Source organism: Hippocampus zosterae, chromosome 21, assembly GCF_025434085.1.
Source record: "Hippocampus zosterae strain Florida chromosome 21, ASM2543408v3, whole genome shotgun sequence".
NCBI lineage: Eukaryota > Metazoa > Chordata > Actinopteri > Syngnathiformes > Syngnathidae > Hippocampus > Hippocampus zosterae.
The window spans coordinates 10215496-10242487 of record NC_067471.1 but is presented as its reverse complement, the minus strand read 5'-3'; the positions used below and the strand labels follow the sequence as shown (position 1 = coordinate 10242487).

Sequence of the window (26992 nt, the reverse complement as noted above, 5' to 3'; positions counted from 1 at the left end):
TGCTGTCGGGGGGGGGTGGGGGCATCACGTATAGACGCTTGCATTGTTCACGTGGTCGCAAGATGTTATTTAAAAGCCTTTGCTGACCCCCCGAGTTCATCATGAAGCAGAAAGGAACGAAAAGCGGCGCTTTTAAAACGAAGCCTGCCGGTGTTTGCCTGCCATATTGTGCCCATTATATCGCACATTTGCACTATAATAAAAAAAAAATAAAACATCTCCATTCCCATTTTCCTATTCGTAGCCTTGATCCTCGACACAGCGTGCGCATCGCTCTTATTTTCCCTCTCATGTCCATGAAGACGGATACGTGGCCCGTGGGGGGGGGGGGGCCAAGCGTGTCGCCATGACCGCCGCGGGACACGCTTAACGTGTGGCGGCGGACTTCCATATTGAATTAATCATGATGAAATAAATCCCGGTGCCCTCGCGCAATCGAAACATACCAGGCGATATCAACTTCATTAAATCGACTTTTGAGGGCGAAAATTGGCGAAATCGGCGTCCCGGAGATAAAAGAGCACGCGCGCGTCGCTAAGGGGGTGTCGTACTGCGCCGGTGCGGTTAAGGAGTCCTGCTTCCCTGGTGAGCAGGCCAACAAAGTCACCTTCTGGCAGCTGTCTAGAGCCACCCGCTAATGCACTCCTGACTTCCGAACCTTCCACTTAATGACCATGGAAGTCGTAGGGAGGGATGCGGAGCGTGAACAACTCCGCAATTACCGCCTGGTAGATTTCTCGCGCCGAGTGAGCTCTGTGCCAGCAAGCCCAACGCGCGTGCCCCCCCCCCCCCCCGCCCCCTCCTTCCTTCTTACCTGAAAGTCTCGCTCCTCTAGAATCTCTTTTCTCCATCTCACCAGGAAGGCCGCGCAGACGTAGAGATGGAAATGGGAGAAACCCTCCGGTTCGGCCTATAGAGGGATCACAATGAAAAAGCTGCCGTTAATGGAACGATAGAGGAAGTAAATAATGTCAAATGCTTCCTTTGCGAAAAAATGTTTCCTGCCAGAATCCAGAAATGTGCACATGCAGAACAAGCAAGCGACACAATCCCCTTTTTCTTTGCACGCCTTCTTATTTCAATCCCTCATTATGTTTGGCAGCCCGCCTTTTTTTTTTTTTTTTTTTTTTTTTTTTTTTTTTTTTAATATAAGCAGTCGGGAATTAGAGTCGCGGGGAGACAAAGGATGAGATGTTCCTTGTTTGACTTGTTGACTTGACTGGTACTCGTAAGAGGGAGCATATAACTCCTACTTTGGCATCCCTTCACTGGCTCCCCATTCATTTTAGAATTATTTTTAAGATCCTCCTCTTTGTTTTCAAATCTCTGAATAATCTCGCGCCACCTTACCTCTCTGAGCTCATACGCCCCTACACCCCTGCCCGGCGCCTCAGGTCTGTGGACCAGTCTTTGCTAGACGTACCAAGAACTAAACTGAGGCTCAGAGGGGATCGAGCCTTTTCTGTTGCTGGTCCATCTCTCTGGAATGACCTCCCACTGAACATTCGGCAAGCCTCCTCGCTGCCCATCTTTAAATCCCTCCTCAAAACTCACTTGTATTCTTTGGCGTTTGACTCAGCATGACTTAGATTTGCTATTGGTTTTACTGCTTGGTGCTTTCTACCGCCTTATTACTTATTACTTATTACTGATTCGTCTTACTGTTTATTGTATATGTTATATGTATATGTACAGCACTTTGTATGCAGCGATGGCTGTTTGAAAGTGCTCTATAAATACTGTTGACTTGACTTGACTTGACTTGTTCTTATTCATTTTCCTCCCGAGCCCTATCACATGGAGGATAATTACTCGGCTCTTTGAATGCGAGTCACTTAGAAGCGCGCGGCCCCTTTAAGAAGGGCTCGCCATATTCAACGTGTGAATGGTGAGATGTGCGGAGCTAATTCTGGCACGCTCTCCCCCCATAATTCCGCACCCCCGTGTGCCATTGCGCACATGCGCGCGTCCAACTACGCGGATGTTGTTGAAAAAGGAAAAATAATCCACAGGTCTTTTCTTGCCTTTTTTTACCCGACAGTGAGCAGCCGAGCGTGGCGCGACGCGACTCGTACACGCCGCCGCAGTCGGTCTAACCTGGCAGCCGGCGTGCAAACAACAGGAGCCGCCAAACACAAACACAGATGAGCGAGTAGATGAGTGACAACGCAGGCGGCGCCGTGTTTATCCGTAGCCAAAAGATTTGTCGTTTTAATTTCCTTTTTCTTCTGCCGAGCGTGGGGTTTCGAGTTCATGGTTGAGGGCACCGGTAAACTTTGAGGCACTCTAAAAAACTGAAATCCACTCTTATCTCGCTCGCTCCCCCGCAATAACATCTTAAAGCTTTGCTTGCTCGGACAGTATTTGGCAACGCACCAATCGCTTGCCCTTCCATGTCTAATCCAAATTTGTCTTTGAAACACCCTAGTGGTCTCCGTAAGCAACGTGTTTTTATTTTATCCGCTGCCGTAGCTGTGCAGTGTAAGTATGCAAACACTTTGTAAGAGCATATTGCATTTTGGAGAATGGTCAAAACATGAAACGACTTATTACAATTTATAAAGCGACCTCAACTAAAACGAAACATTTTTTTCTTATTTTTAATCTTGCACCAGACAAATACTCTACGAAACGACTTCTTACAATTTATAAAGCGACCTCAACTAAAACGAAACATTTTTTTATTTTTAATCTTGCACCAGACAAATACTCTACGAAACGACTTCTTACAATTTATAAAGCGACCTAAACTAAAACAAAACATTTTTTTTCTTATTTTTAATTTTGCACCAGACAAATACTCTATTTAAAAAAATAAAACTAATACTAAAACTAATAAATACTCAACTAAAATTGGCGGTGGGAAAACAAAAACAGACAAACCTGCTTTTAAAAAAATTTTAAAATAATATAATTTGAATTTGCTCAATTGTCCAGCCCATCATCACATGTTCAGTGCAAAGCTCGGGCAAGCGTGCACGTTTTAAGCGGTACGGTATTTTAAGAAAATCAACTGGGCTTCACGCCAACAACTCTGGCCAAAAAGTGTATTGTTCAAAATACATGCGGAGGCACAAACATCAGGCCCCACCATCCCAACAGATTAATGTTGACAGTAATAAATGTTAGCCGCATTTGGATCATCCATCACTCTGTCTCGTTCCACATCAATTTCTCTCCCTGACAAACTATCCCTCCCGACCGTCCTATCCCACCGTCGCCGCCTCTTCATTTCAATGACGTTCCTGCCATTATGAGCTACGAAATAAAGTTTGCCTCGCTCGTCAAGGTGACTCGGTGAAATCGGCGCGTCTCCGCCTCCGCTGCGATGCCTCGCATCCGGCGGCGGCCATATTGGCTGCGACGCGCTCGACTGGCTGATCAAAGCGGCGGGGAAGCGGGCGAGGGTGACGGGGGAAGGGGGGGTGCGCGGTGCGCTCGGCTCGCAAAACAAGGTAAACACAGACGCGAGCGGGAATATCGCAATGTCACGCCGCCTTCAAAATGCTGCGTCGGCTCTCGCGGGATTCACAACCGCTGGCAAAATCAATCGGCATGACACGGGGGCTTCGTTGATATTCCCGCGGAGCGACGGCGGGGCAAGGTGACGGCGCCGATGAAGTGATGTAAGACGATCAAGCGCTGATGCAATAATTACATAGGGAGGGCATCAAATGTCAGAAACGCTGACGCTTGAGCGGCGCGAGGAAAAAAAAAAAAAAAATCACAACGGAATTACAGCTGAATTTCTGCTGACAGGACGGCCGCGTCAGAAAGGTATCTGTCATTTATGCGAAAGGGATTTTGAACTGAACACCTATTTGAAGTTGGAAATTATCATGCTGGGTCTGCACTAAAGACTCGGACGGGCGATTTGGCAGCTCGCTTCAGTGAATTTTAAGTAACTAAGCACTTTGGTGGAATGGAATGTTAAAATATTGGGTTTGGTGGGTGCCTATTAAAATTGAAGGGGGGGGGGTTCGGGGGGGGGGGGTGAGTGCGGATGAGGACTCAAACTAATCACCTCAACTCCATAGTCCACAAATTTTTCGAGCCCACTCGTTTGGATGGCAAAAAAAAAAAATTATTTGGGTGTGCATGTACTACAACGGGCAGCTCCCCGCATGACAAAGCGCATACTCGGACACAACTTTGATTTAGCGGCTGTAAGTGTCACACCGTATCTCTTTAACAGCCATGCTAATGCTGCCACACTGTGTTACTTGCTAATTTCATGCTCGACGCAACAGGGATAATTTGGTCTCTGTCTGTCTGCCCGCCCGACCGCCTGCTGGCGAGGAAAAGTGAATGCGTGCACCCCCCCCAACCGCTTTCCCACATAATTCTTGCATGTGTGCCTGTGTGACTTTTTAACGTTGACAAACGCGAGGCTAATAAAGGGCTGAATAATGAATTATTTGTAAAAGCAGAGCCGGCCAAATAGGAAGATGTGATGATACATGGGCGGGGTGGCGAAAACCAAGAAGAGAGCATGAGAGAAATTGAGAGCGAAAGCAAAAGGCTGGCTTGTGTTGGCGCAGGCACGTTGAACAGATGGTCACGCCGCAGGAAGAGGACCACAGCGGAGACATTACAAACGCTCAGGTTAAAGCCTCCCCTTGGAACGCGCGCAGAAGCTCAGAGGCAAAGGGCAAGGGCTTTCTATTTATCAGGGGCATTTGGAGTGACCCAAAAACATGTTTTGTGTCCAACGGCCTAGCTTTGCATTTTGCTCGGTCTTGCATATAACGAGACCAAAAAAAAAAAAATGGTGCACGAGGTGGGAGGGGCGGGGGGGTTTCAAGCAGAAATACGTCGTAAAAAAAAAAAAAAACATTCCGAGTCCCAATGGTTCCGACAGTTACTCTGAATTTGCCGCTTTTGAGGTTAGCATTGGTGCTAATGATAATAAATGGTGGCACGTGCTAACATGGCCAAATAAAAGTTGCCACCCAGCAGTTTGATGAATTTCTTCCCACTTCCCCACTCCAACGTTTTAGTTGCACACATTTTTGGGATTATATTTCTGCTATGCAAAGTTTCCCCCCAAAAAATAAAACTGTTTGGTTTGTGCTTTGCGCCCGCTGTCGTGCTGAAAGTTTCATGAGCGGAAACGCTGCGATTCCCCAACTGGCGTCGGACTACAGGTGACGGAGGCTGCCAAAAAACAAACAAAAAAAACTAACCAAAAAACAGGTGTACTGTGCGTGTTTGCGCACTGTACACCTCGGTGTGCGACGGGGGCCGCCATCCAAACAGCGTTGTAAAATCAAATATTTAGAGGCTGGATTACAAGTAGAGCATTGTAGCTGGGCAACTCACTCAACTGTCATTTCAGTTCGTTTACAATGTGCAGAGGGCGGCAAGTCTCTTTTTTTTTTTCCCTCCCCCTCCAGATATGGCAAAAGGTCTCCAGTTCAAAGAAATGGTATTACGGTGAAAATTAAAGCCGAGTGACCGACTCTATTAAATAAAAGAGGCATTTTTGATGATGATAAAGAAAAGCAAAACTTTACTGGCTGTAACGCAAATAAATCAGGCAATTCTCCCCTTGTCTCATCAAACATCACATTTGCACTCTGTTGCACCTCTGCGGCGCCCGCAAACTCCGCCGTAAATTTTCAGCGCGGCTCAAGCGCTGCCCACTCAAGTCGCGGGCGATGAATCAATAACAAAACGTTCGGCGTAATTGCCGATGTTAAAACGGGGGTTAACCACCTTGCGGCGATGAAATAAATAAATGTGTGTGGGGGAGGAGGGGAGGAAGGGCGAAGGCATGTTTGGAACATGATGACGAGCTTGCCCCCCCTCTGTCAACAGAGTGACCGTATCGGCGTGATTCACCTGGTAGGTGTCCCAGAGTCGAATAGTGCAGCGTAGTGGCAGCTCCCGCATCAAAAGGTTGTTCATCCAGCGGAAGGCAAACTGCAAGTACTCCACCTCGTAATGCTGCATGTGATGATGCACCGACTCTGCGTGGCGACGAAGAAAGAACCAGATCAGAATTTTTTTTTTTTTTTTTTACATGAGCAAAATCATTGAAAGACTTTGGGGGGTTTGTTTCGAGAGGAGCCAGATGAGGTGGCTTGGGCATCTTATTCGGATGCCTCCTGAACGCCTCCCCGGTGAGGTGTTCTGGTCATGTCCCACCGGGAGGAGACCCCGAGGAAGACCCAGGACATGCTGGAGAGACTATATCACCCAGCTTGCCTGGGAACGACTCGGGATCCCCTGGGGAGAGCCGGAAGAAGTAGCTAGGGAGAGGGAAGTCTGGGTTTCCCTCTCCATCCATCCATCCATAATGGATGGATGGATGGATGGACTTTGGGGGGTTTGTTTCTTTTCTATGTTGCTTATCGGTGTCTTTACGTAACAAAAGCTGGCAAATATTGATCTCTATTCAGCGGATGATACATTTCGGTGACACCCAATCTCACCCCCGCACCACCACACACGTGCCTCATAATAGAGCGGTAATTGCAGAGCTGTCAGAGAGTCTGTGAGAAAAGGCAGTTAGGGAGGAAATATGGCATCGTTTTGACTGACAAGCACAGGCACGCACACACAGCACCACATTCGATACAATTTGGATTGTCCGGAACATTACTTAACGTCCATTTCCGGGCAGCAACACATGACAAAAAAAAAAAAAACAGCAATCACTTGAATGGCACCTGTCGAGGGAAGCTCACGTAAGCACGAGCTGAGAGCACGTCACTGCGGTGTAATTATGACGCGTCACGACGAGAGCACACAATATGGCCGCCGCTATTAAGAGGAAACGGTGACGGAGCTCGGACGGCTGCCAAAATGACGTCAATGAACAGGGGTCTGGTATTCGGGACTTGAGTAAACACGACGCGGGAGTGCAGGTAGTTAGATTGTCGTTTGTCATTAGCGCAATAGCTAAAATTAGCACACACACATAGGCGCGCTAAAACGTGTGGCTTTTTAATTCTGGGCGGCGGTCCAGCTGGCACGGCGCTCGGCACGCCGGGCCGAGCAAGGTGGAGGATGACATCGGTCACGGCCGCCGATTGACTGATGAGTCCTGTCTCCTTTTCCTAGCGCGGGGCTCAAGTTGAGGACGGAGGCCGAGGCGCGGGCCAACGCGGGACAACGCGGGACGGTCGGAGGTCGTACGGTGACGAGCGAAAATTTCCCGGCGTTGTGCTGATGCGGACGTTTCGGCGTGACTCTCCTTGGCGCGCTGCATAATCGCAACGGCAGCGCTCCTTGCTTGCACTTTCAAAAGTTGACGCACGCAACTTGAAACAAAATAGTCTACATTTTTGCTTTTTTATTTTGTTTTTGTGCGTTGTGGCTCTTTTATCTTCCATAATACTATCTCTACCCAACTAGCAGGCGTTTAGCACAATGCGGGCGCACACGGCACACGCTGTCAGTGCGCCTAGCATTTGCATAACTAAATTCACCTTTGGGCAATTTGCATGTTAATGAACTCGTGCTAATGCACTTGCTCGCGACAAATACACAGAACAGAAGATAAGGGAGAGAGATAAAGAGATCAGAGAGGCGTTTTACGCATGCCGGCAGAGTAAGCTTGTCTTTGGAGGAGCTACGGTGCCTGCGATGGCGTCGAACAAGGCAAACAGGAGTTTGCGCGAGTCGTTACAAGTGGAATAATTATGAGGGGCGGGCAGTGAAAGAAAAAAAAAAATCCTGTCTTTTTTTTTTTTTTTTTTTTTAAATCGAGGGCAATCAGCGCGAGCAAATAAACACCGTGACTTCTTCAGTGATCAATCATCTTTTGCTGCGTCGACAAACGATTTCATATAAAATGTTTGCGCTCTATAGGCCGATGGAATTAACGACAGTATTTTTTTTTTTTTTTTTTTTTTTACGAGTCGCAGTCTTCTCAAGAATGGTGCTAAATTGGCGTGGTTTTAAAAGCTAATGATCTCCACCCTGTGGTTTCAACAGCTACTAAACTTGAATGTTGATCTCCAGTTAAGCTGTAAAACGAAGAAATTGTTTGTACTTTGTTTTTTTTTTTTTTTTTATAAGGTCTTTAACTGCATGGGCATGCGGGTACAGGGAATGGTGGCGTGCCTTTAATGTGCATTTTGGCTTTATTACAAGTTATTGAAACGGAGGGAAGGAGGAGGGAACTGAAAAATCAGCAACGCGTTGACAATTCAGTAAAACACCACTGGCGATTATTTGGGCTCAAGGTTTTTCTTACCGCGTACTTCTGAACAAACGAGAGCCGTGAATTGCATTCTACTACGTTGCCTTTAATTGTTCAGCATTTTCAAGGTCGAACGTTTCTGCGTGAGCGGCTTGACGATCCGCGGTGTCATGCGATAGGTGCGGCTCAATCAATTTGAAAAAGCCGAGAAGCCATCGAGACGCCCCGAAAAGCGCACGCCCTGTCGACAGCCGAGCGAAAAGCGATCCAAGGCTATCAGAGATCTCATTAGGAGTGGTAATGTCAAACCAGCCAGGTAGAAAATGTCCGTGCCCCCGGCCGTGATGACGGGGCACTTATGGAGCAAGACCAAGCGGAACATGCCGAGTCATATTTTTCGAGCCTTTTTGCCGGTTCTGTGCGCTGAAGCTTATCAAGTGTCGCCAAGGGCAATGTCGCCCCTTTTGTCTTTGTTTCTTTTTTTTTTTTTTAAACCCACACTCGCGGTCTAAATGCAAACCATCTGTTCTCATGAGCACGGCGACGTATGGATTGCCTCATTTCCACGGAGGAGAACTTGGAGAGATTAAGAATGAGACTCACCATCAATTCTGCTGACCAGCTCCTCCAGGGCTTTGACTTTCCTCTGGATGCCCGGTTGCGCAAACGTGTAGTTGTCCTAGGGTGGGGGGGTGGGGGGGGGGGGTCGATTCAGAACACACAGAACACACAATGCATCTCAAGGCAATACCATTGGGCCCGTGCAACAGATGCAGGTGAAAAGCGGAACCTCATTGGCGGCGGTAATAAAAAGAGATTCAGCCAACACCGGGCCTGATTCAATCAAACGGAAATGCCATTATAGGCCTACTTGTCATGTTTCCCAGTAATTTCCTGGAAAACATTGCAAAAATTGTTCCTCTGGCGGTCGGCAGCCAATTGAAGATCCCCTGATAGAAAATGGTCAGAAATTTCACCATCTCCACACCCCCCTCATCTGACGGTTCATTTGTCACGGGAAAAGAGCGGCAGCCATTACAGGTTTGAAGTGCTTGCCAGGACTCGCTTTTGTGCATCACACGCGCCACTCGAGCAGTCTATTAAAATCAGTGTGTGGTCTTGAAGACAAAGCAGAGAGCTGATTGTCTCGCGGGTGGCATGGCAAAAAAAAAAAGGAATATTAGACGGAATGGAAATGTGTCAGTTTGCAAAACAGTCAATTACGCGCGTGTGTTAAAAACGCTAACAAACCCACGGTGCACTTCAGACCGGAATAATGACACAATGATCACAAGGGTGGACCAGGCCGCTTCGTCAAACTTGCAGAAGGTGCGCATGAGAAGGGCCTGTAAGCATTCTGTGGGCGACTCCGAACTCACGCACACACACACACGAGGAGGATCGCGTTTCCTTGAGGGGTCATTTCAGTATGGCCGGAGAACAGCTGATGTGGCAAACCATCCAACAAGCAGAGAGTGATGGAAAGAGAAAATGAGAAGGAGGGAAGAAGGGAGGGAGGGAGGGGTGATTTAGGAATAAACAGCTCGAGTTGTCCTTCAGGATCAGCAAAACGAAGGGGGTGTGTGTGCGCATGTGTGTACGCATCCCCCTCTGGGCCTAACGGCGGTTGGCCATTCCGCTTTAGGCCCTTTTCGGGTTTTCTCTCGCTATTGGAATTCGCTCTTCCCTGCTCATCGGGCAGCTGAATGAGTCTTCAGGTTCCAAATCGATCGCATGAAGTGAAGAGAGCATAAACTACCCATTACGTTTTGGTGTTAATAAACTGACAGCCTGTGGTGTTCCGCAGGTGTCTGTCTTTGAACACCTGCAATTAAAGCCGCATTCTGTCTTTACGTATCAAAAGGAAAATTACGAAATGCTCGGCCGATAAATCCTGTAGCTACTGTAACCGGGCAGCTGAATGAGTCTTCAGGTTCCAAATCGATCGCATGAAGTGAAGAGAGCATAAACTACCCATTACGTTTTGGTGTTAATAAAACTGACAGCCTGTGGAGTTCCGCAGGTGTCTGTCGTTGAACACCTGCAATTAAAGCCGCATTCTGTCTTCACGTATCAAAAGGAAAATTACGAAATGCTGGGCCGATAAGTCCTGTAGCTACTGTCACCGGGCAGCTGAATGAGTCTTCAGGTTCCAAATTGATCGCATGAAGTGAAGAGAGCATAAACTACCCATTACGTTTTGGTGTTAATAAACTGACAGCCTGTGGAGTTCCGCAGGTGTCTATCTTTGAACACCTGCAATTAAAGCCGCATTCTGTCTTCACGTATCAAAAGGAAAATTACGAAATGCTCGGCTGATAAATCCTCTAGCTACTGTCACCGGGCAGCTGAATGAGTCTTCAGGTTCCAAATCGATCGCATGAAGTGAAGAGAGCATAAACTACCCATTACGTTTTGGTGTTAATAAACTGACAGCCTGTGGAGTTCCGCAGGTGTCTGTCTTTGAACACCTGCAATTAAAGCCGCATTCGGTCTTGACGTATCAAAAGGAAAATTACGAAATGCTCGGCCGATAAATCCTGTAGCTACTGTCACCGCTCTGACAACTCATGTCAGGGACTCAAAGAGGCAAGCAAAGGCGCCGAGTGTCACCATAACAAGTTAGGAAATTATTTGGATGAGCGCTTTTTTTTTTCTCCCAGAATAAGAGCATAAATTCCCAACAGCTATTTACTTAACCTACTAATTCATGAAGCCACCTCCATCTATTTATCTGACTCACATTTGCCTTTTGCAATTCAGCTCCGTTTTCCAAGTCCCCTCCCTCTTCTCCACCCGTGTTAATTTGGTGAGGTGCGGAGCAAACGTTGAGCGTAATTACATTTGCATTATTAAGGCTGCTGGCTTTAATCAACTTCCCCTTTCTCTTAATTTCACCTGCTTCTTGTTTTCCGGCTTTCGGTCCCCGCATCGCATTTCTTAATCCTTCATTTCGGTTTTTGGGACAGTAGCTCTCGATGGCACAGTTGCACCCTCTTCTTAACGCAATTCAATCAGGTATCTCAGACCAATTCACAAAGCCAAATCATATTTGCACGTCTCTCTTTATTGCCATCTACCTCAGTGCTCGAAAGTACAACCATTATGCTCCCAAATGCTACCGCCCCCCCACCCCCCACCCCCTTCAATCCGGTTGCACAGCGCGAGTCCGTGTTTTATTGCCTCCAACCGGTACATACAGCGAGGCCGTTTCAACTCTTGCGAAGACTTTTTACCATTGCATTTTTCAGCTTCTTTTAAAACGATTTAAAATAACCTAGCTGTTATGTTAGCCGCCGCTTGTTGCAAAGTTCATTCATTCATTCATCTTCCTAACCGCTTGATCCTCACTAGGGTCGCGGGGGGTGCTGGAGTCTATCCCAGCTGTCTCCGGGCAGTAGGCGGGGGACACCCTGAATCGGTTGCCAGCCAATCGCAGGGCACACAGAGACGAACAACCATTCGTACTCACAGTCACACCTAGGGACAATTTAGAGTGTTCAATCAGCCTGCCATGCATATTTTTGGAATGTGGGAGGAAACCGGAGCACCCGGAGAAAACCCACGCAGAGAACATGCAAACTCCACACAGGGAGGCCGGAGCTGGAAACGAACCCGGTACCTCTGCACTGTGAAGCCGACGTGCTAACCACTGGACTACCGGGCCGCCCTGTTGCAAAGTTGTTACAGTAAAATATTTAGCAAATTTATGTTCAATCGTCGTCTGTATTTACGTCATAGAAAACTACGGAATGCCAATTGAGATACATCGGGAGAGGATTTTCATTTCTTTTTAACCCGATCTCCTCCGTCCCTTCGCATTACCCTCGCGTGTCTTTTGTTTTACTCTCGCCTCTCTTCTGTCCTGTTCTACTCGATGCACCTGTGATCACATAAGGCGCAGCAGAGACACCAATTTCCCAATCTTGGCCTGTCACGTCAATGCAACTGCCCATTCCCCCAACCGAAAGGACCCAGTGCACAAGCTCTGCCAGGTGTCGAAAGCCTCTCCACTCGCTCTCGGCCGAATCAATAGCTCCTCTTCACCTCTAACGTCCATTCTATTAGAGACGACAATGGCTCCACAATGGACTCAGATTGCCTTCCGTCGGCGGCGCCCGATGTCTATCGCCGAGTTGGACAGTGGCGGCACAACAATGCGGCGAGCGGGCGGACGTCGACGCTTGTGTTGGTGAGCGGGAGAGAGACAGATGACAGGCAAAGATAAAGGCTTTACGATAATGGATGCCGCTGCGCCGTGCCGAAAAGCGCAGGACAGTGCCAGTTATCTGCTCGTCGTCGTGGGTGACGGACAAGAAGATTATAGAAAACAGGTTGCGATAAACGACGAGAGTGGAGACAATATCCAGGAGGGATTGAAGGATTTCAGCGAACAATTGGTGAAAAGAAAATTTTGTAGATCTGGAGTGGCTGGTTCACATCTGACGGGTGACTCAAGGCTGGGCATCGTTTTCTTCGTGCTTATCGTTTTTGATAAATGCCACATTGTGTATTTTGTATATTTTTTGAGGACCAATTATGGACTTGCATTGTCAAGCTCTGCGGACGTTGTATCGGTCTGTCGTGTTAAAGAAGGAGCTGAGCCAAAGGGCGAAGCTCTCAATTTACCGGTCGATCTACGTTCCAAGCCTCATCTATGGTCACAAGCTATGGGTCGTGACCGAAAGAACGAGATCCCGAATACAAGCGGCCGAAATGAGTTTTCTCCGCAGGGTGTCCGGGCTCTCCCTTAGAGATAAGGTGAGAAGCTCGGTCATCCGGGAGGGGCTCCAAGTCGAGCCGCTTCTCCTCCACATCGAGAGGAGCCAGATGAGGTGGCTTGGGCATCTGATTCGGATGCCTCCTGAACGCCTCCCTGGTGAGGTGTTCCGGGCATGTCCCACCGGGAGGAGACCCCGAGGAAGACCGAGGACACGCTGGAGAGACTATGTCACCCAGCTGGCCTGAGAACGCCTCGGGATCCCCCGGGGAGAGCTGGAAGAAGTAGCTAGGGAGAGGGAAGTCTGGGCTTCCCTGCTAAAGCTGTTGCCCCCGCGACCCGAGCGGTAGAAGATGGATGGATGGATGGATTGTCAAGCTCCTTCAGCAATTGATAACTTTTGACAAATAACATTTCCACAACGCAAGTAAGCCCAGGACACCAACATCGCAAACCGGCCGTGCGTGCGGATGGGCGTCACAGGACCGGAGAACAAAGACCATCCTTCGGGTCTTACTACCTTCTGCTTGACATTAAGACGACGGGGCCGCCGCTCTGAATCAACAGAGACCCCGCCTCTAGTCGGTACCACGGAAACAGATCGTTGCCTTGACAATGATGCGGGCACACATGGCTTTGCCGGCGCTCCAAATGAGGGCTTGGATGCAGCTCAGACAAGGAGAAGCAGGAAAGGGAACTGACGAGTCTCTCATCGTCGTACATCGTACGGTACATGTTTGTCGGGTCAATCAGTGACGACGTTTCATTTCATCATTTTTTTTTTATGGAGAGTCGTACGGAAAATTATGGTCTGATATCGACAGTAAAGCGTGGTAGGCGGCAATTTCCATGCTGTGCCCTTTATTAGTCTATACTGCCAGTAACATGTTCAAATCCCAGTGTGACCGTCCCCCAAAAATCTTGGGCTGAATAATGCATTTAAAAGCCACAGCTCCCAAAAAAAGAATTAGCATTAAAAAAAAAAACAGAATTAATTAAAAAAACAGATGTTCATCGGCTGGTTTTACCCTGATTTTACCCTTTTAAGCACCCTCTGGGGCGTGCTGACCGCGAAATGGACTTTTTTCAACTTTTTTGATTTGGTTTCGGCGGCCCGGTAGTCCAGTGGTTAGCACGTGGGCTTCACAGTGCAGAGGTACCGGGTTCGATTCCAGTTCCAGCCTCCCTGTGTGGAGTTTGCATGTTCTCCCCGGGCCTGCGTGGGTTTTCTCCGGGTGCTCCGGTTTCCTCCCACATTCCAAAAATATGCATGGAAGGCTGATTGAACACTCTAAATTGTCCCTAGGTGTGAGTGTGTCCCCCGCCTACTGCCCGAGGACACCTGGGATGGGCTCCAGCACCCGCCGCGACCCTAGTGAGGATCAAGCGGTACGGAAGATGAATGAATGAATGAATTATTTGGTTTCCCCTCCGCGAGAAACGGAGGTGAGTCCGTGAATTTCACGCCGCATCGCCGGGGCGTGTTCACGACGGATTCTAATTTGCAAATTACCCTTGAAATATGGATATGAACGGCATATCGACGGACGGATACGACGACGGCGGCGGTTTAATTGATTGGAGATGTGGAACCATTGTAATACGTTAAATTAGATAAGTTGTCTGCAAGTGCTGCCCAATTTAGCACAGTCGAAGATTAATTAGCTGCTGGAAAGACGAAAAGTGAAGACCCGGGTGGACTTAAAATAGCTCGATCAAATGGGCACATCGACTAATCTGGATAAGACCCGTTCACATTTTGCAAATGTTTTATCCTCTAATTAATTGTAATTCTTTGATTCTTCCGAGGGTCCGCTCGGCAAGAGGTACAGTCATCTTATTGGATTAGACGACTTTACCGTAAAGACCAGACTATTTGAACGCGAGTGGAGAGGATTAGGCAGTTCAAACATGTTTGCGGGAACTCACGGTTGCTACCGTCAGCTGCCAGTTTGATGTGGAAATGGGCTGAGCGGCAGTTCGACGCGCTTATCTTGTTGATAAGGCCCGGGGATCACGCTCTCGCGGCGGTGTTTGTCTGTTTAACTATGCCTTCCGTGTCGGGCGAGACAGACGAGTGCAGGACGCACACGTCTGCCACTCAATCTGCCATTCGGCGCAGACGTGCTTTTAACGACCAAAAAATAGAACAATCAAACCGGCGGTTCCGAGTGGAAATGGATCAAAAGCTGAATAGATTTAAAACGGAAACGAAATATGAGTTCACGTGAAGGGTGGAAAATAACGGTGAAACCTTGCCTAATTGTGCTTGACTATTCACAAATTTAGATGTTCGCGCTTCTGAAAGTGATTCAAGGTTCTCGGCATATTTTTGTGCTTTTCCTGTCGCGCAGCCAGTGTCCTCGCACGTTCGGTGCCATTTTTTTCTGGGGGTCGGGTTCATCACTTGGGATCAGTGTTTGTGGCACATTAACGACTTAAATTGTTAAGATCGGAAATTATAAAACAAATCGAGCAGTGATGCCGATGCCATTTGCAGCATGGCCCAGTCACTATGCCCTTGCCAAAAATGGGGTATTTTTTTTCCACATTGAAATTATGCAAAAAAGTGCAGTTTTATGGATGAGATGGGGAGATGGGGGGGTGCAAAATTTCTCCAAATATTCATCAGCATTTTTGAAGGCATCTTTTTATGAGCACGCAGATGCAATTAGCTTCAAATAAAACCGCGTGGCAAGTTCCCGCCGATGTACGAGGCCCTTTAAAGCCGATGAATAAATGTAATTACACAGACAAGACTCCCTTTTCCTCTGCCCCCCCACCCCCCTGAGACGCCCACCTTCAGGACACTGCGAAGTTTAATAGAGAATGCGAGTGGCTGGGAGACGAGGTCAGAGAAAGGATCGGCAACTAATTACGCTGCTGAAGCACTCAGCCTCCGCCGGATTGTTTAAAAAGCATTAGGGAAGGTGGACGATGCAGAGAAAGGAGGTGGAGGTGGCGAGGGGGGAGCAGGGGGGGGGTGGCAACACAGCTTCCCCGATGCATCGTACGTAATTAGTTTGGAGCCAAGGTTACAAATAAACACAAGCACGGAGACGAAAAAGCCTCTGCACGCGGCCACGGGCTCCATTCTTCTCTCTTTACTTCCTCGGCTGGCAACTAACTTCAGCTTGCTCTCCGCTTTGCTTCCCTCAGGAACAACGCGGGCACAGTGACTATTAATTTCCGAAATGAATCGCCGACAAATTGACTGGAATGAATTAACGCTCGCACACGCACAATCACCTTTGATGAAAAGACTACGGATTGATATCACACGTTGTCATTTGGACAGGGAATGTTAAATTGCAACTATCGGAAGACTCTGAGGGTATCGGATTTGTTTCCCTAACATTTTACGGCTACTTAAAAGAAATTCTCATGGACGCCAGCAAAAATATCAAAAACTGCTGCTAGCCCAAATTGGATGAAACTAAACTGGATCCCAAAAGGGACAGAGCCAATGCTGGGTTTATTTATACCCAGAACTTTGGGTTGAGGATTTCACCCAGCAAATTGGATCATTTAGATCTTCAAGGAGTATTTAAAGCGACCACTTTCCTCTTTCGGGGCCAGAACGAGTCACTCGCATTATATGTTTGACACCGTTTTTTTTTTTTTTTTTACACCTGATGCACTCGGTGACACAACGCAGCCATTTTTTTATCCAAGCTTGGCTCTGGCATATGCTGTAATGGGTCCTAAATTGGGATCCAGATGGATGTTACAAGTCGTCCTGACCGGGATTTTAACACCAACACTTGTCACACGGAGACATCAAGCCGCCACCGACATTTTCGGCGCATGTTGCATTAGATTCTGGACAGAAACTGTCCAAAATGTCGACCGTCTTCATCCAATTTGATTTTCAATCCAATCTGCTGCGTTAAAATAATTCATCATCCTTGCGAAAAACGATCTGCTCCAAAATCACGAGCGGTTTCGGCAAAACAACTCGGCATTCTTTAACGTGAACTGAATTCATTGTGGGGCGGCCCGGTAGTCCAGTGGTTAGCACGTCGGCTTCACAGTGCAGAGGTACCGGGTCCGATTCCAGCTCCGGCCTCCCTGTGTGGAGTTCGCATGTTCTCCCCGGGCCTGCGTGGGTTTTCTCCGGGTGCTCCGGTTTCCTCCCACATTCCAAAAAATATGCATGGCAGGCTGATTGAACACTCTAAATTGTCCCTAGGTGTGAGTGTGAGTGCGAATGGTTGTTTGTTTCTGTGTGCCCTGCGATTGGCTGGCAACCGATTCAGGGTGTCCCCCGCCTACTGCCCGAAGACAGCTGGGATAGGCTCCAGCACTCCCCGCGACCCTAGTGAGGATCAAGCGGCTCGGAAGATGAATGAATGAATTCATTGTCGCTTCTGCCATCTAGTGGAAGAGCATTTAATTGCGTGTAGTCAATCAATCATTCAATCAATAATTCATCCAACCAACCTGCGGCACAATACTTGGAAATTCACCAATTGGCGGTCGGGAGATGTGAAACTGTACAAGTTACAGCCGCATTGTAGGATGAGCACTAAATCAAATACCTTCCAGGGACATGAGAAAGGAGTGCCAGTAAGAAAGAAGAGCCTGGCAGCTTCCGCCTACTACCAAAGTATGAATTGCCCACATAGGAAGATCTTCCCCTCGGGCAGAACGTAGGTGGAGACACTTGGAGATATTCAGCATGTACAGTAAATTGGTGTGAAAGTACGAAAGTGCGCAAAGAGAGTTTCCCCCTTTTATCTTTTCAACGCACAATGACAGTACGCTTACCTGGATGCCGTCCAGCAGTTTGCTCATGCACCAGAAGCTGTCAGCCTCAATGTTCCTCAGAGCCTCTTCCTGGAGACTGGACACGTCAAAGTTTTCCACTTCTTCCTCTGGAACAGAGAAAGGGGGTGAGGAGGATGGAGGGACGGAGGGAGGAAGGGGGGGGGGGGGGGTTAGCAGGAAGTACAGAGCAATTCAGATTTACTTGGTCAGCACACAATAAGACCACCACTCAGAGGGCCGCGCAAAAAAAAAAAAAGGGGGGGAGGGGGTTATGGCGTCAACAGGGAAAGAAGAAGCCAGAAAAAAAAATGCACAGGAGGAAGGAAATATTCAAGCGTAGTGAGTCCCTTGGCAGCCCCTCTTAGAGTGGGCGACTACAACAGTGGGTGGCATCACATGTCATTAACGGCAGTCGTGTGTGACGGACAGCGTGGGGCTTTTGACAGATTTCTGACAAGCCGCTGACAAGCCAGTGGAAAGCAGATGAGACAAGAATGATTAAGCGTGATCCAGAGCGGACCGCAACGCGACGCGGCGGCCAGACGGCGATTGGTAGAAGGGAACATGTTTAGGTAGTTTTTGGCGTCTTTTGGAGAAATGTTTTGTAATTTTTGGAGGGGCCAGACCGAGAGAATTGTACAACGCATATGTCAGGAGGGGGGGGTGGGGGTGGTGGTGGGGCGGGGGTCTGGCAGCTCTGCCGTGTATCCTTGGCAACCCGGGTGGAATGTAGTTAGGTTTGTAATGGGCATGCTCAGTCTGACAGCATGACAGACAGGGAGCTGGAAGGAGGCCACAGCTACAAAGCCGCTAACAATTCCACTCGATGTAAAGTGCGTGCGGGTGGATAGAACTTTCTTGCGGCTGACTCGCTATTCCCGTCCTTAAAATGCTTAGCGAGCCTTTTGATGTATTGATACAGGCAACGTGATAATGCAATCTGCAGCCTTTTTCAGAGGACCGCCAAATATCCCAAAAAGTCTCGACGCTTTGCTGTGGGCGGCTCTGCTCCAAAAACCAAACTTGATGGGAACAGATTAGAAAAGGAATGTCTACCACCAAGTCCAGCGGTCGCCCTGGAATTTGGGCCAAGCTTATCACGACGGTAAGACCTCATGAGAGGAAAGAGAGGAGACACCGAAGCCACGAACTGTGCCGGCGAGGAGACTTTGATGCAACAGTGCCCCCTGTGACCACTGGTGGAACATCAAGCTGAGTGGCCAAACGCTGAAACAAACGGTTGACCCCGATGTCATTAGTTAAATTCACGGCCGAGCACTTCACATGCAGCCCCGCGCGTTTGAGGGTCCTCAAAGGAAGCTTTGTTGCTGCGGTGTTTGAGGATTCCGCACAAAATAGCTAACTTGTCACGGTGCACTTGATCCACCGGCAAAGTGGGAGTGTACTGCTGGCAGTTGCAACGTCTAACAAGCGACACATTTGGCATGACAACGCGGTGGCTAGGCTGTCGGTTTCGACTTTACTATGATGTCGATGGGTTTTTTCCTTGGCCCGAAAACCACAAGACCTCTTCGGACTTTCAGTTCCATCCTCTCCCATTGGACAATGCAGCTGTGCCTTTGCGCAACAGAACAGCTGACAACTCGCCGTGTCTGGAACGTGATCTGGGTCTATGTAGGAATGCTTTACAAATCGTTTGAGGTACAAATCGAAGCGTTTGTACCGCCCAAAAAATAAAAATCAGTGGTCACAATTGGCCACTGGCCAGATGAGGTGGCTTGGGCATCTGATTCGGATGCCTCCTGAGCGCCTCCCCGGTGAGGTGTTCCGGTCATGTCCCACCGGGAGGAGACGCCGAGGAAGACCCAGGACACGCTGGAGAGACTATGTCACCCAGCTTGCCTGGGAACGACTCGGGATCCCCCGGGGAGAGCTGGAAGAAGTAGCTAGGGAGCGGGAAGTCTGGGCTTCCCTGCTAAAGCTGTTGCCCCCGCGACCCGGCCCCCGGATAAGCGGTAGATGATGGATGGATGGATGGATGGATGGTCACAATTATTATTATTTTCAAAGAAACCAAAGGATGGGAAAACCATGTCGCAAAATAGAAATATGGTTGACCTGATTTACACCAGTGGAACACTCCAAAGCCATTCACTTACAGTAATTTCGGCATTGCATCACGAATTTCCCAACCACCTCTTTGAAATGATCCCATCTCTCCAAATAGCTAGCCTCCTCTTCGACTCGCTCGCTTCCCCCTGGCCACCGATCCAGTTTCCTGCCAAGCCCCGAGGGCTTGTTTCCTGTTTGTCCTGGCGTTGTGGAGGAGCGGGGGGCGGGGGGGGCAACATGTCCAGCAGGACCAACTGCTTGGTCGCGGCCAGCTGTGAGCACTTGGCACAGCCTGGCACGCAGAGCACGGGGCCACACCTCGGGAGAGCGAGCGCCGGCGCCGCCATCTGCCCTCGACGACTACGGGGCCACAAGGTAATGTGATGCGAAGATGATAAAAGACCTAATTTAGCCTGATGTAACCATAAAGTAAATGTGCCTGTAAAAAAAAATAATAAAAATAAAATAAAATAAAATAAATAAAACATCCCGCTTGACGACGTTCTGCTGGTTCAAATTAATCGCCAGCGAAGCCACGTTTGCAAGCCATCGGAGAGTGTCGCCATTGTTTAAACACAATTTCACCATCCATAAGATTAAAGCCAGCGGGCGCAGTCGCCACATAGGATTTCCAGTGGCGGCGGCGGCGGCTCAGGATGAGTCCAATTAATTGACTGACTTTCTATTAAGGCAAAAAAAAAACCCTAAACGCGTTACAATCTCCCTGCCACCTTCAAAGTGCAAAAAGCCAGAGGGCCTCACACTTGCGGATGAGACGCACTGCTCGTGAAAACATCCGAGCCCCCTCCGCACCTCGCGCCGAAGCAGCCGCCGTACAATTAGTGCCATCGCACCAACGCTAATGAGAGTCGAGCGTTTTTTTTTTTTCTTCATCCCAGAGGTGGCAGTCAAGGCGTCGCATCATGAGGAGGCGAGTCATCTTGGCACCGATACGTTGACTCGTCGACGCGGCGCACGGAATCACAGCGGGTGGTTGCTTCGAGATTAGGCTGACATTAATGTGAAGAAACGGAGGTTGATGGGGAGGGGGGGGGGGGCGCAAGGTAGCAAGATGAGGTGTGTTTCTAAAGTCATCCAAAACTTGAGAGGATAATCTCTACTCTCGAGAGAAATAAGGCGATTAAATTTTATGCGCAGAGAAGCATCTCGCCCCCCCCCCCCCCTTACAAAACTTGTCAATTGACCTTTTCGCTAAGCCAGACACTGGAAATGCAAACTGGCCAATTCAATTCATGACACACAACGTTTCACGACGTATCCTGAAGGGCGGAACAATGAACTCGTTGGTTGCCAAGAGTTCCCTAGATTCCATCTTCCATCTTTTTTTTAAGATAAGATAAGAAACCCTTTATTAGTCTCGCAATGGAGAAATTCCCAATTCACAGCAGCAAAGTTATGAAAGGAAGAAGAAGATGATCAAAGTGTCCTTTCACCAGTGGATCAGAGGTGAAAATGTGCACACGTCTGCTACAAGCTAAGTTTTGAAAGCAAACACGAAGCTGTAGCATTCATTGACGAAAAGAGATTAGTTCACTTTTCCTGTCCCACGTAATCCGCTTCAAACTCCAAGTCGCGACTCCCAGCTCCAAATCCGCATCGGCGCTCCGCGCTAACGCTCCTTTCTTCTCATCGTCGGCTCCTCAAGCCTTACATCCATCCAGCCGCAGACCGTTCAACAGCAATTCTGGATTATTTCCTTGCGCATGTTTGACATGGACGTAACCTTCCTGCACGCTTCTCCTCTCAACTCGGACTTTGCCTCCAAAAGCGGAGAGCATTGTCAGCAGCCCACGTTGGCTCAGACGACTTGACGGCCCTTAGCAACCCATGACCGCGTGTAAGGTCAGCCCAACGCTATCGTTTGGTACTTCTTGGGTGACAAGCTTATCGACACCAGATTCCGACTTTCAACCCAGAGTAAAAGAAAACCTCATGCCGCCCAAAAAAAAAAAAAAATCTCCCCATCTTCCATTTTCTGCTCGGTGGTGCCTCACGGCCACGCAACCAAACGGCAGGCGCGAGAGCTCTTGGCAAGCTAATGTAAGCCCTTGACATGAAATGGAATACAGATATTAATACCGTATCTGTCTACGCGCAAGTCACATAATGACCCACTTACCCCCGGGGGGGGGCTGAGACTTGTTTCTCGGGAGGAGACGCTCAGAGTGTTTAATGTCGAGCAGGGCTACCACATCATGTTAATTGAGCGGCGCAACTATCTCCTTCAAATAGGCTGCCGTATTGGCCGCGAGGCGCAACGTATACAATTGCAATTTATTCCCGCATGTCATCGAAATCCCGTCGCCATAGTAATGTCGAGAGGCGGGAAAGGCGGGGGGGGGGGGGCTAGTCAATCAGATTGAGATCATCCGAGGTGGTTTTCTGGTTCGGACAAAAATACAGTCGGTTCATCTGTTTTTGACGTTCGCTTCCGGCTTAAGCGGCGTCGATCAGCCTGCATAATACGACGGACACATTTGGGAGCTGACAACAGAGTTTCTTGAGATCCCGCCTCGTGAAGTCCATTAAGTCATTAACCGTGTGTAATCTGCGGGTTTAGTTGGGAATAAAAACACATTAGGGGGAACAGCGGTACACAGACACGTCGGAGGATACCAAAAGTGAAAGCTGAAGGGCGATGAAATGCCTCAGCACAGTTGGACTTAATGTGTCTGACGGCCTGCTGCTGTTGTGTTTTTTTTTGGGGGGGGGGCGGAGGGGGGGTTGCACCATCACCACCATTTATGCAAGTGATCCGCCGTGAAATGCCTTCACGCCCAGATGCGTGACAATTGATGACGCAAGGCACTCAACCGCCACGATTGCGTCGCTTGCATCCAATTGCATCAGGTCAAGCGCGAGGCATCCAAAAGATAAAAACATATTTTTTTTTGCGTCCCAATCAAATGGGGGGGGGGGGGGGTGAGGGGGGTTGAGACGACGAGAGGGACGTGAAGAGATCTGAAGCTACTCGGCGCGTTTCAATTTAAGGCTTTTTATAGTCAAGTAATTAACTTAATCTAAAAATATTCAATACCGCCTTATGATTATTCACAGCCGATAAATCATTCTTTGACAGAACTATTTCTACACGGAATTTCTGAGCCCTGTCGCTTTTTTAATCCCAAGGAATGAGCGAAAGGAGCAGGTTCACGGAACCCGTGGCCAAGCCACTCGCCATTTGAAACCAGGCCTCGACGCAATCTCAACCGATCACCAAAAGGGAGGCCGCAAATTGGACGAGACGGGACGACCATCAACAACGCCAACAGCATAAAGCGATATGAAAAGACGGACGCGGCGGCGACGGATGGGGGGGGAGACAGAGACTCGAGGGTCAAAACTGTGCGGCTGATTCAATTTCGGTCGGTCCCAGTCCTATTACTTAACTCCAGAAAGAAACGGAGCTCAGGTTGTGAGAGTAATACAAATGGGGGAGGGGGGAAGGGGGGGGGCTGTCTGGGAGAAGACAACGCTTTCACTGAGTCAATAATCTCACCGAATCATTAAAGATGGAGGAATCGGAGTAAGTAAGAGTGGATAAGGGAGAAGCACAACGGCAACGTGGAGCCAAACAAGGCCGCATGGGAGAAACATGTCGCAGTCCCCCCCCCCCAAAAAAAAAAATGAGCTCATTCACATTCAATATAGCTTCTTTGGAGAAGGCTATTATAAAAATCTGGTGGCTATGAAATTAACGTACAATCATCCAAGTCGACAGCTCCGTTTTAGCGCTTTCATCAAAATAAGTTCCGATTCAGTGAGGTGATTCGAGATACATAATGTGGACTTTTAATTTTTGATCAACACCCCCCACCCCCCCGCCCCCCATTAATCAATCGGGCCTTGCACCAGACATGTCAGAGCCCTGCTGAATTTTTCAGTTGTCAAGCTACAGTGAAACTAAATGCATGACACAGCAGTAAACACTGCTGCAGCTAAAGCTCCATGGGGGGAGGGGCTGGGGGCAGAAGCTCGGAAGAGATGAAATAATGTGTGGAAACAACAAGGGCACAAAATGCAACGGCAATATAAAGCCGCCACGTTCATGTACGGCGTAAACGAAGCTGCGAAATTTGGCGCAGACAAGACTTTAGCCTCGGTCGTAAGTCCGACAAAAGGCCCCGTCGGTTAAAATGAAGCGAGGATTTTCTCGATTGCCTCTCGTCCATCCCCGCCAGTGTTTCACGGCGCGGCAGAGTGACTGCTAATTATATTTGCAAGACGGCAGGCTTTCAACGGACGTCAACCGAGCGAGCGGCCTTGAAAGCGTTGACCCAGCGGCTTCCCAGCTGGTTAACTCGCCGTCACTCGGGCGGGTTAAATCGAGCAATGAGTGACCACGTCGCTCTGGAGGTTGGATTACAGAAGACGGGCGACGATCCAAAAGACACATAAGAAATGCGATATGTATAAAAAAGAGGGGAAAAGGGGGTGACGCTTGCGATACATTCACCCCCCCCCCTGTTAATGACATCACAGCAACTCAGCAGACGACTACATGCTCATTGGCCAATCGTTTGGCCCCTCTGACTTTTTTGACAACTTTGACAAACTAGGCAAGGTCTGTAACGTGATTTCAGGCTGACCCACCAAAAAAAAAGGGGGGGGCAAAAAAAAAAAAAACGTAATGCATAATTTTGCCCCCGGGCACGAACCAGTTGTCATGCAGAACAAATTGGGAACAGGGGCCAGTTTTGGAAAGAACGAACTCATCCCACTTGATTTAGCAGAGATGAAAGGGTTTTGGAGCGTAGCGGGGGGATCGGCGGAGGCTTTACGGTTTAAAAGTGTTCAGAGCAAAGACACATTAACCGTCAGTTTCTCCTCCACGGACCAGTTCGAGCCACTTCAGCTGCTCTTGTTTCTGAACAGATTTCCAAAGATTGTCAGATTTCACACGACGCACTCCTCCGAATAGTAGGTTGGTCACGGAGCGAAGGAAACAAACGGTGATCGCTCGCCACTCGCCTGTGACAAGTGTTGCTTCAAAGTGCGGAACGGTGAACGGGAGACAGCGGGCCACTCGTCTCCCGGCTGATAGCGACGACGGAGCGCCCGCCACCTGACAGCATGCGGGCCATTTTGGCACTCACTCATTTTCTCAAAGATCTTGTTTTTCCTGCACCGTTGCTCATCCCCGGAGACGCCGCCCCGATTCGCTCCTATTTCCTCCCCTGTCATTGCGAGTTGCTCCCTTGCCAAATCAATTCCCTCTTTGAATAGTTTCAGTAGACAACAAACATTCATTCATTCATTCATTCATTCGTCTTCCGAGCCGCTTGATCCTCACTAGGGTCGCGGGGGGTGCTGGAGCCTATCCCAGCCGTCTCCGGGCAGTAGGCGGGGGACACCCTGAACCGGTTGCCAGCCAATCGCAGGGCACACAGAAACGAACAAGCATTCGCACTCACACCTAGGGACAATCTAGAGTGTTCAATCAGCCTGCCACGCATGTTTTTTTTGGAATGTGGGAGGAAACTGGAGCACCCGGAGAAAACCCACGCAGGCCCGGGGAGAACATGCAAACTCCACACAGGGAGGCCGGAGCTGGAATTTAACCCGGTACAGGGGCTTTAGGTAGGGGTGGATGCTTTAGAGTGCCTCATTGTTGCAAGTTTGCATGCTTTCGGAATGTGGGAGGAAGCCGCACTACCCGGAGAAAACCCACGCAGGCCCAGGGAGAACATGCAAACTCCACACAGAGAGGCCGGAGCTGGAATCGAACCCGGTACTTCTGCACTGTGAAGCTAACGTGCTAACCACTGGGCTACCGGGCCGCCCTATACAACAAACATTGAAGACAAAAAAAAAAAAGACTTTGCCATTCCAATACTTTTGGAGGAGACCGTTTAAAAGCAGAGGAAAAAATATTCAGGGGGGGTGTTAAAACTACAAGAAACAACATTAGGCCCACCTAACGTCAGCTTTGGAGATACGCGTCCCTTGACGGCAACATCAAGAGCGGGCAACGAGTCGACTTTGCCGACACGACAGAAAGGTTTGTTAAGTCGCGCGTGTTGTTCGCGGCTCAATCGGCGCACGCACGCACGCAGGGAACAGAGACGCAGCTTGACGCTTTGAAGCCGCGGTCTTGGTTCACGCCCACTGAGGCTGGCAGAACAAACGGAGCAAGGTGGAGATTGAAAGAGTCGAAGGAAAGCGCAAAGAAGAAAGGACTTCATGATGAAAGTGTGGAGCAAGAAGTCGGCATCACTGACATGTACAAATATTCTCGATTAAGGATGCGCGCCATGCAACTTTTCGAGCAGACCGAGCGCAAGCACTTACTACTGAGTACACGCCGATTCCAAATATGCTTGACGATGCCATTTCATTTTGCAATCGGGATGAAAATGTTGGTGAAAATATGTCGGGGTGTCGCGACTTTGGCCGGCAAGGCTTTTATGGACTTCTCAACTTCCCTCCCTTATGTTCAAAGTCATACGGCAGCTGTTTGGCTCTATACCGCAGTGCTAAGTGCTGAAATAACCCAAACTAAAAGTTACACCCCCCCCAAAAAAAAAAAATTGAAAGGGGCGGATTAAAATAGACTCCAAAGACTCCAACCTCTTGCGTGCAAGCCAGCACTTAACGTGGGGGGGGGCCCTAATGTGTCTGTGACAGTGGTTGTTGCATGCGAGGTTCCCCCTCAGAGGATTCCAATTTCTATTTCGAATGGATAAAAACGCCGAAAACGTCCCGAGAAAACAAATTGAAGCCGATTAGCACTTTGAGGGGATTCAACACGCTCTCGACTGGATACTAAAATATATATTTCAATCTCTCGACTGCTTTGAGAAGCCAATCGTAGAAGAACTATTTCCGCAGGAGATTTTTTTTTTTTTTTTTTTTTTAACTTTCATATAGACCGAGAAAGAGTTCTGAGGTAGCCCTGAAGCCGTTCAAAGAAAGACGGATGGGAGAACACCAGCGTTCATTCCCTGTGACGCGCGGTGATGAAGCAGCAAATGAACCCTGAGTCCTTCCAGCTAGGAAAGGCGAAAGGTGCTCCTACGAACTGTGCACAGGGGTAGCCGCCAGTAGCAAAAAAAAAAAAAAAAAAAAATTTAAAGGGACTCACCGATGTATTCAAAGACGTAGACCACGAAGAAGGGCGTCACCAGGTCGTTGATGCCTTGCACGTAGCCGCTAGCCGGGTGGCGGATGGCCCAGATGAAAAGGATCCGTTCAAATATCTAAACAAGAGATACGGCGTCAACAATTGGCCGTTCATTGCCTGCAGTGGGAGGGGC

The 26992-nt window shown here is 48.8% G+C and overlaps 1 protein-coding gene across 21 annotated transcripts in view; it reads right to left on the bottom strand.

Annotated features, from left to right (window-relative positions):
- Positions 1–26992, bottom strand: part of LOC127594019 (TBC1 domain family member 22A-like) — a 130995-nt gene that overhangs the window by 84747 nt on the left and 19256 nt on the right. For 6 of the 21 annotated variants that reach the window (XM_052055855.1, XM_052055862.1, XM_052055852.1 and 3 more), the window contains 5 exons: positions 26821–26935; positions 17643–17749; positions 8756–8831; positions 5845–5972; positions 815–910 (listed from right to left, as the gene is read on the bottom strand). The exons of 10 other annotated variants lie outside the window; for them this stretch is intronic. In XM_052055855.1, coding sequence (XP_051911815.1) covers positions 815–910; positions 5845–5972; positions 8756–8831; positions 17643–17749; positions 26821–26935 — 522 coding nt within the window. The remainder of the gene's footprint in view (positions 1–814; positions 911–5844; positions 5973–8755; positions 8832–17642; positions 17750–26820; positions 26936–26992) is intronic. 5 more of the 21 variants (XM_052055859.1, XM_052055871.1, XM_052055856.1 and 2 more) reach the window with 4 other exon arrangements.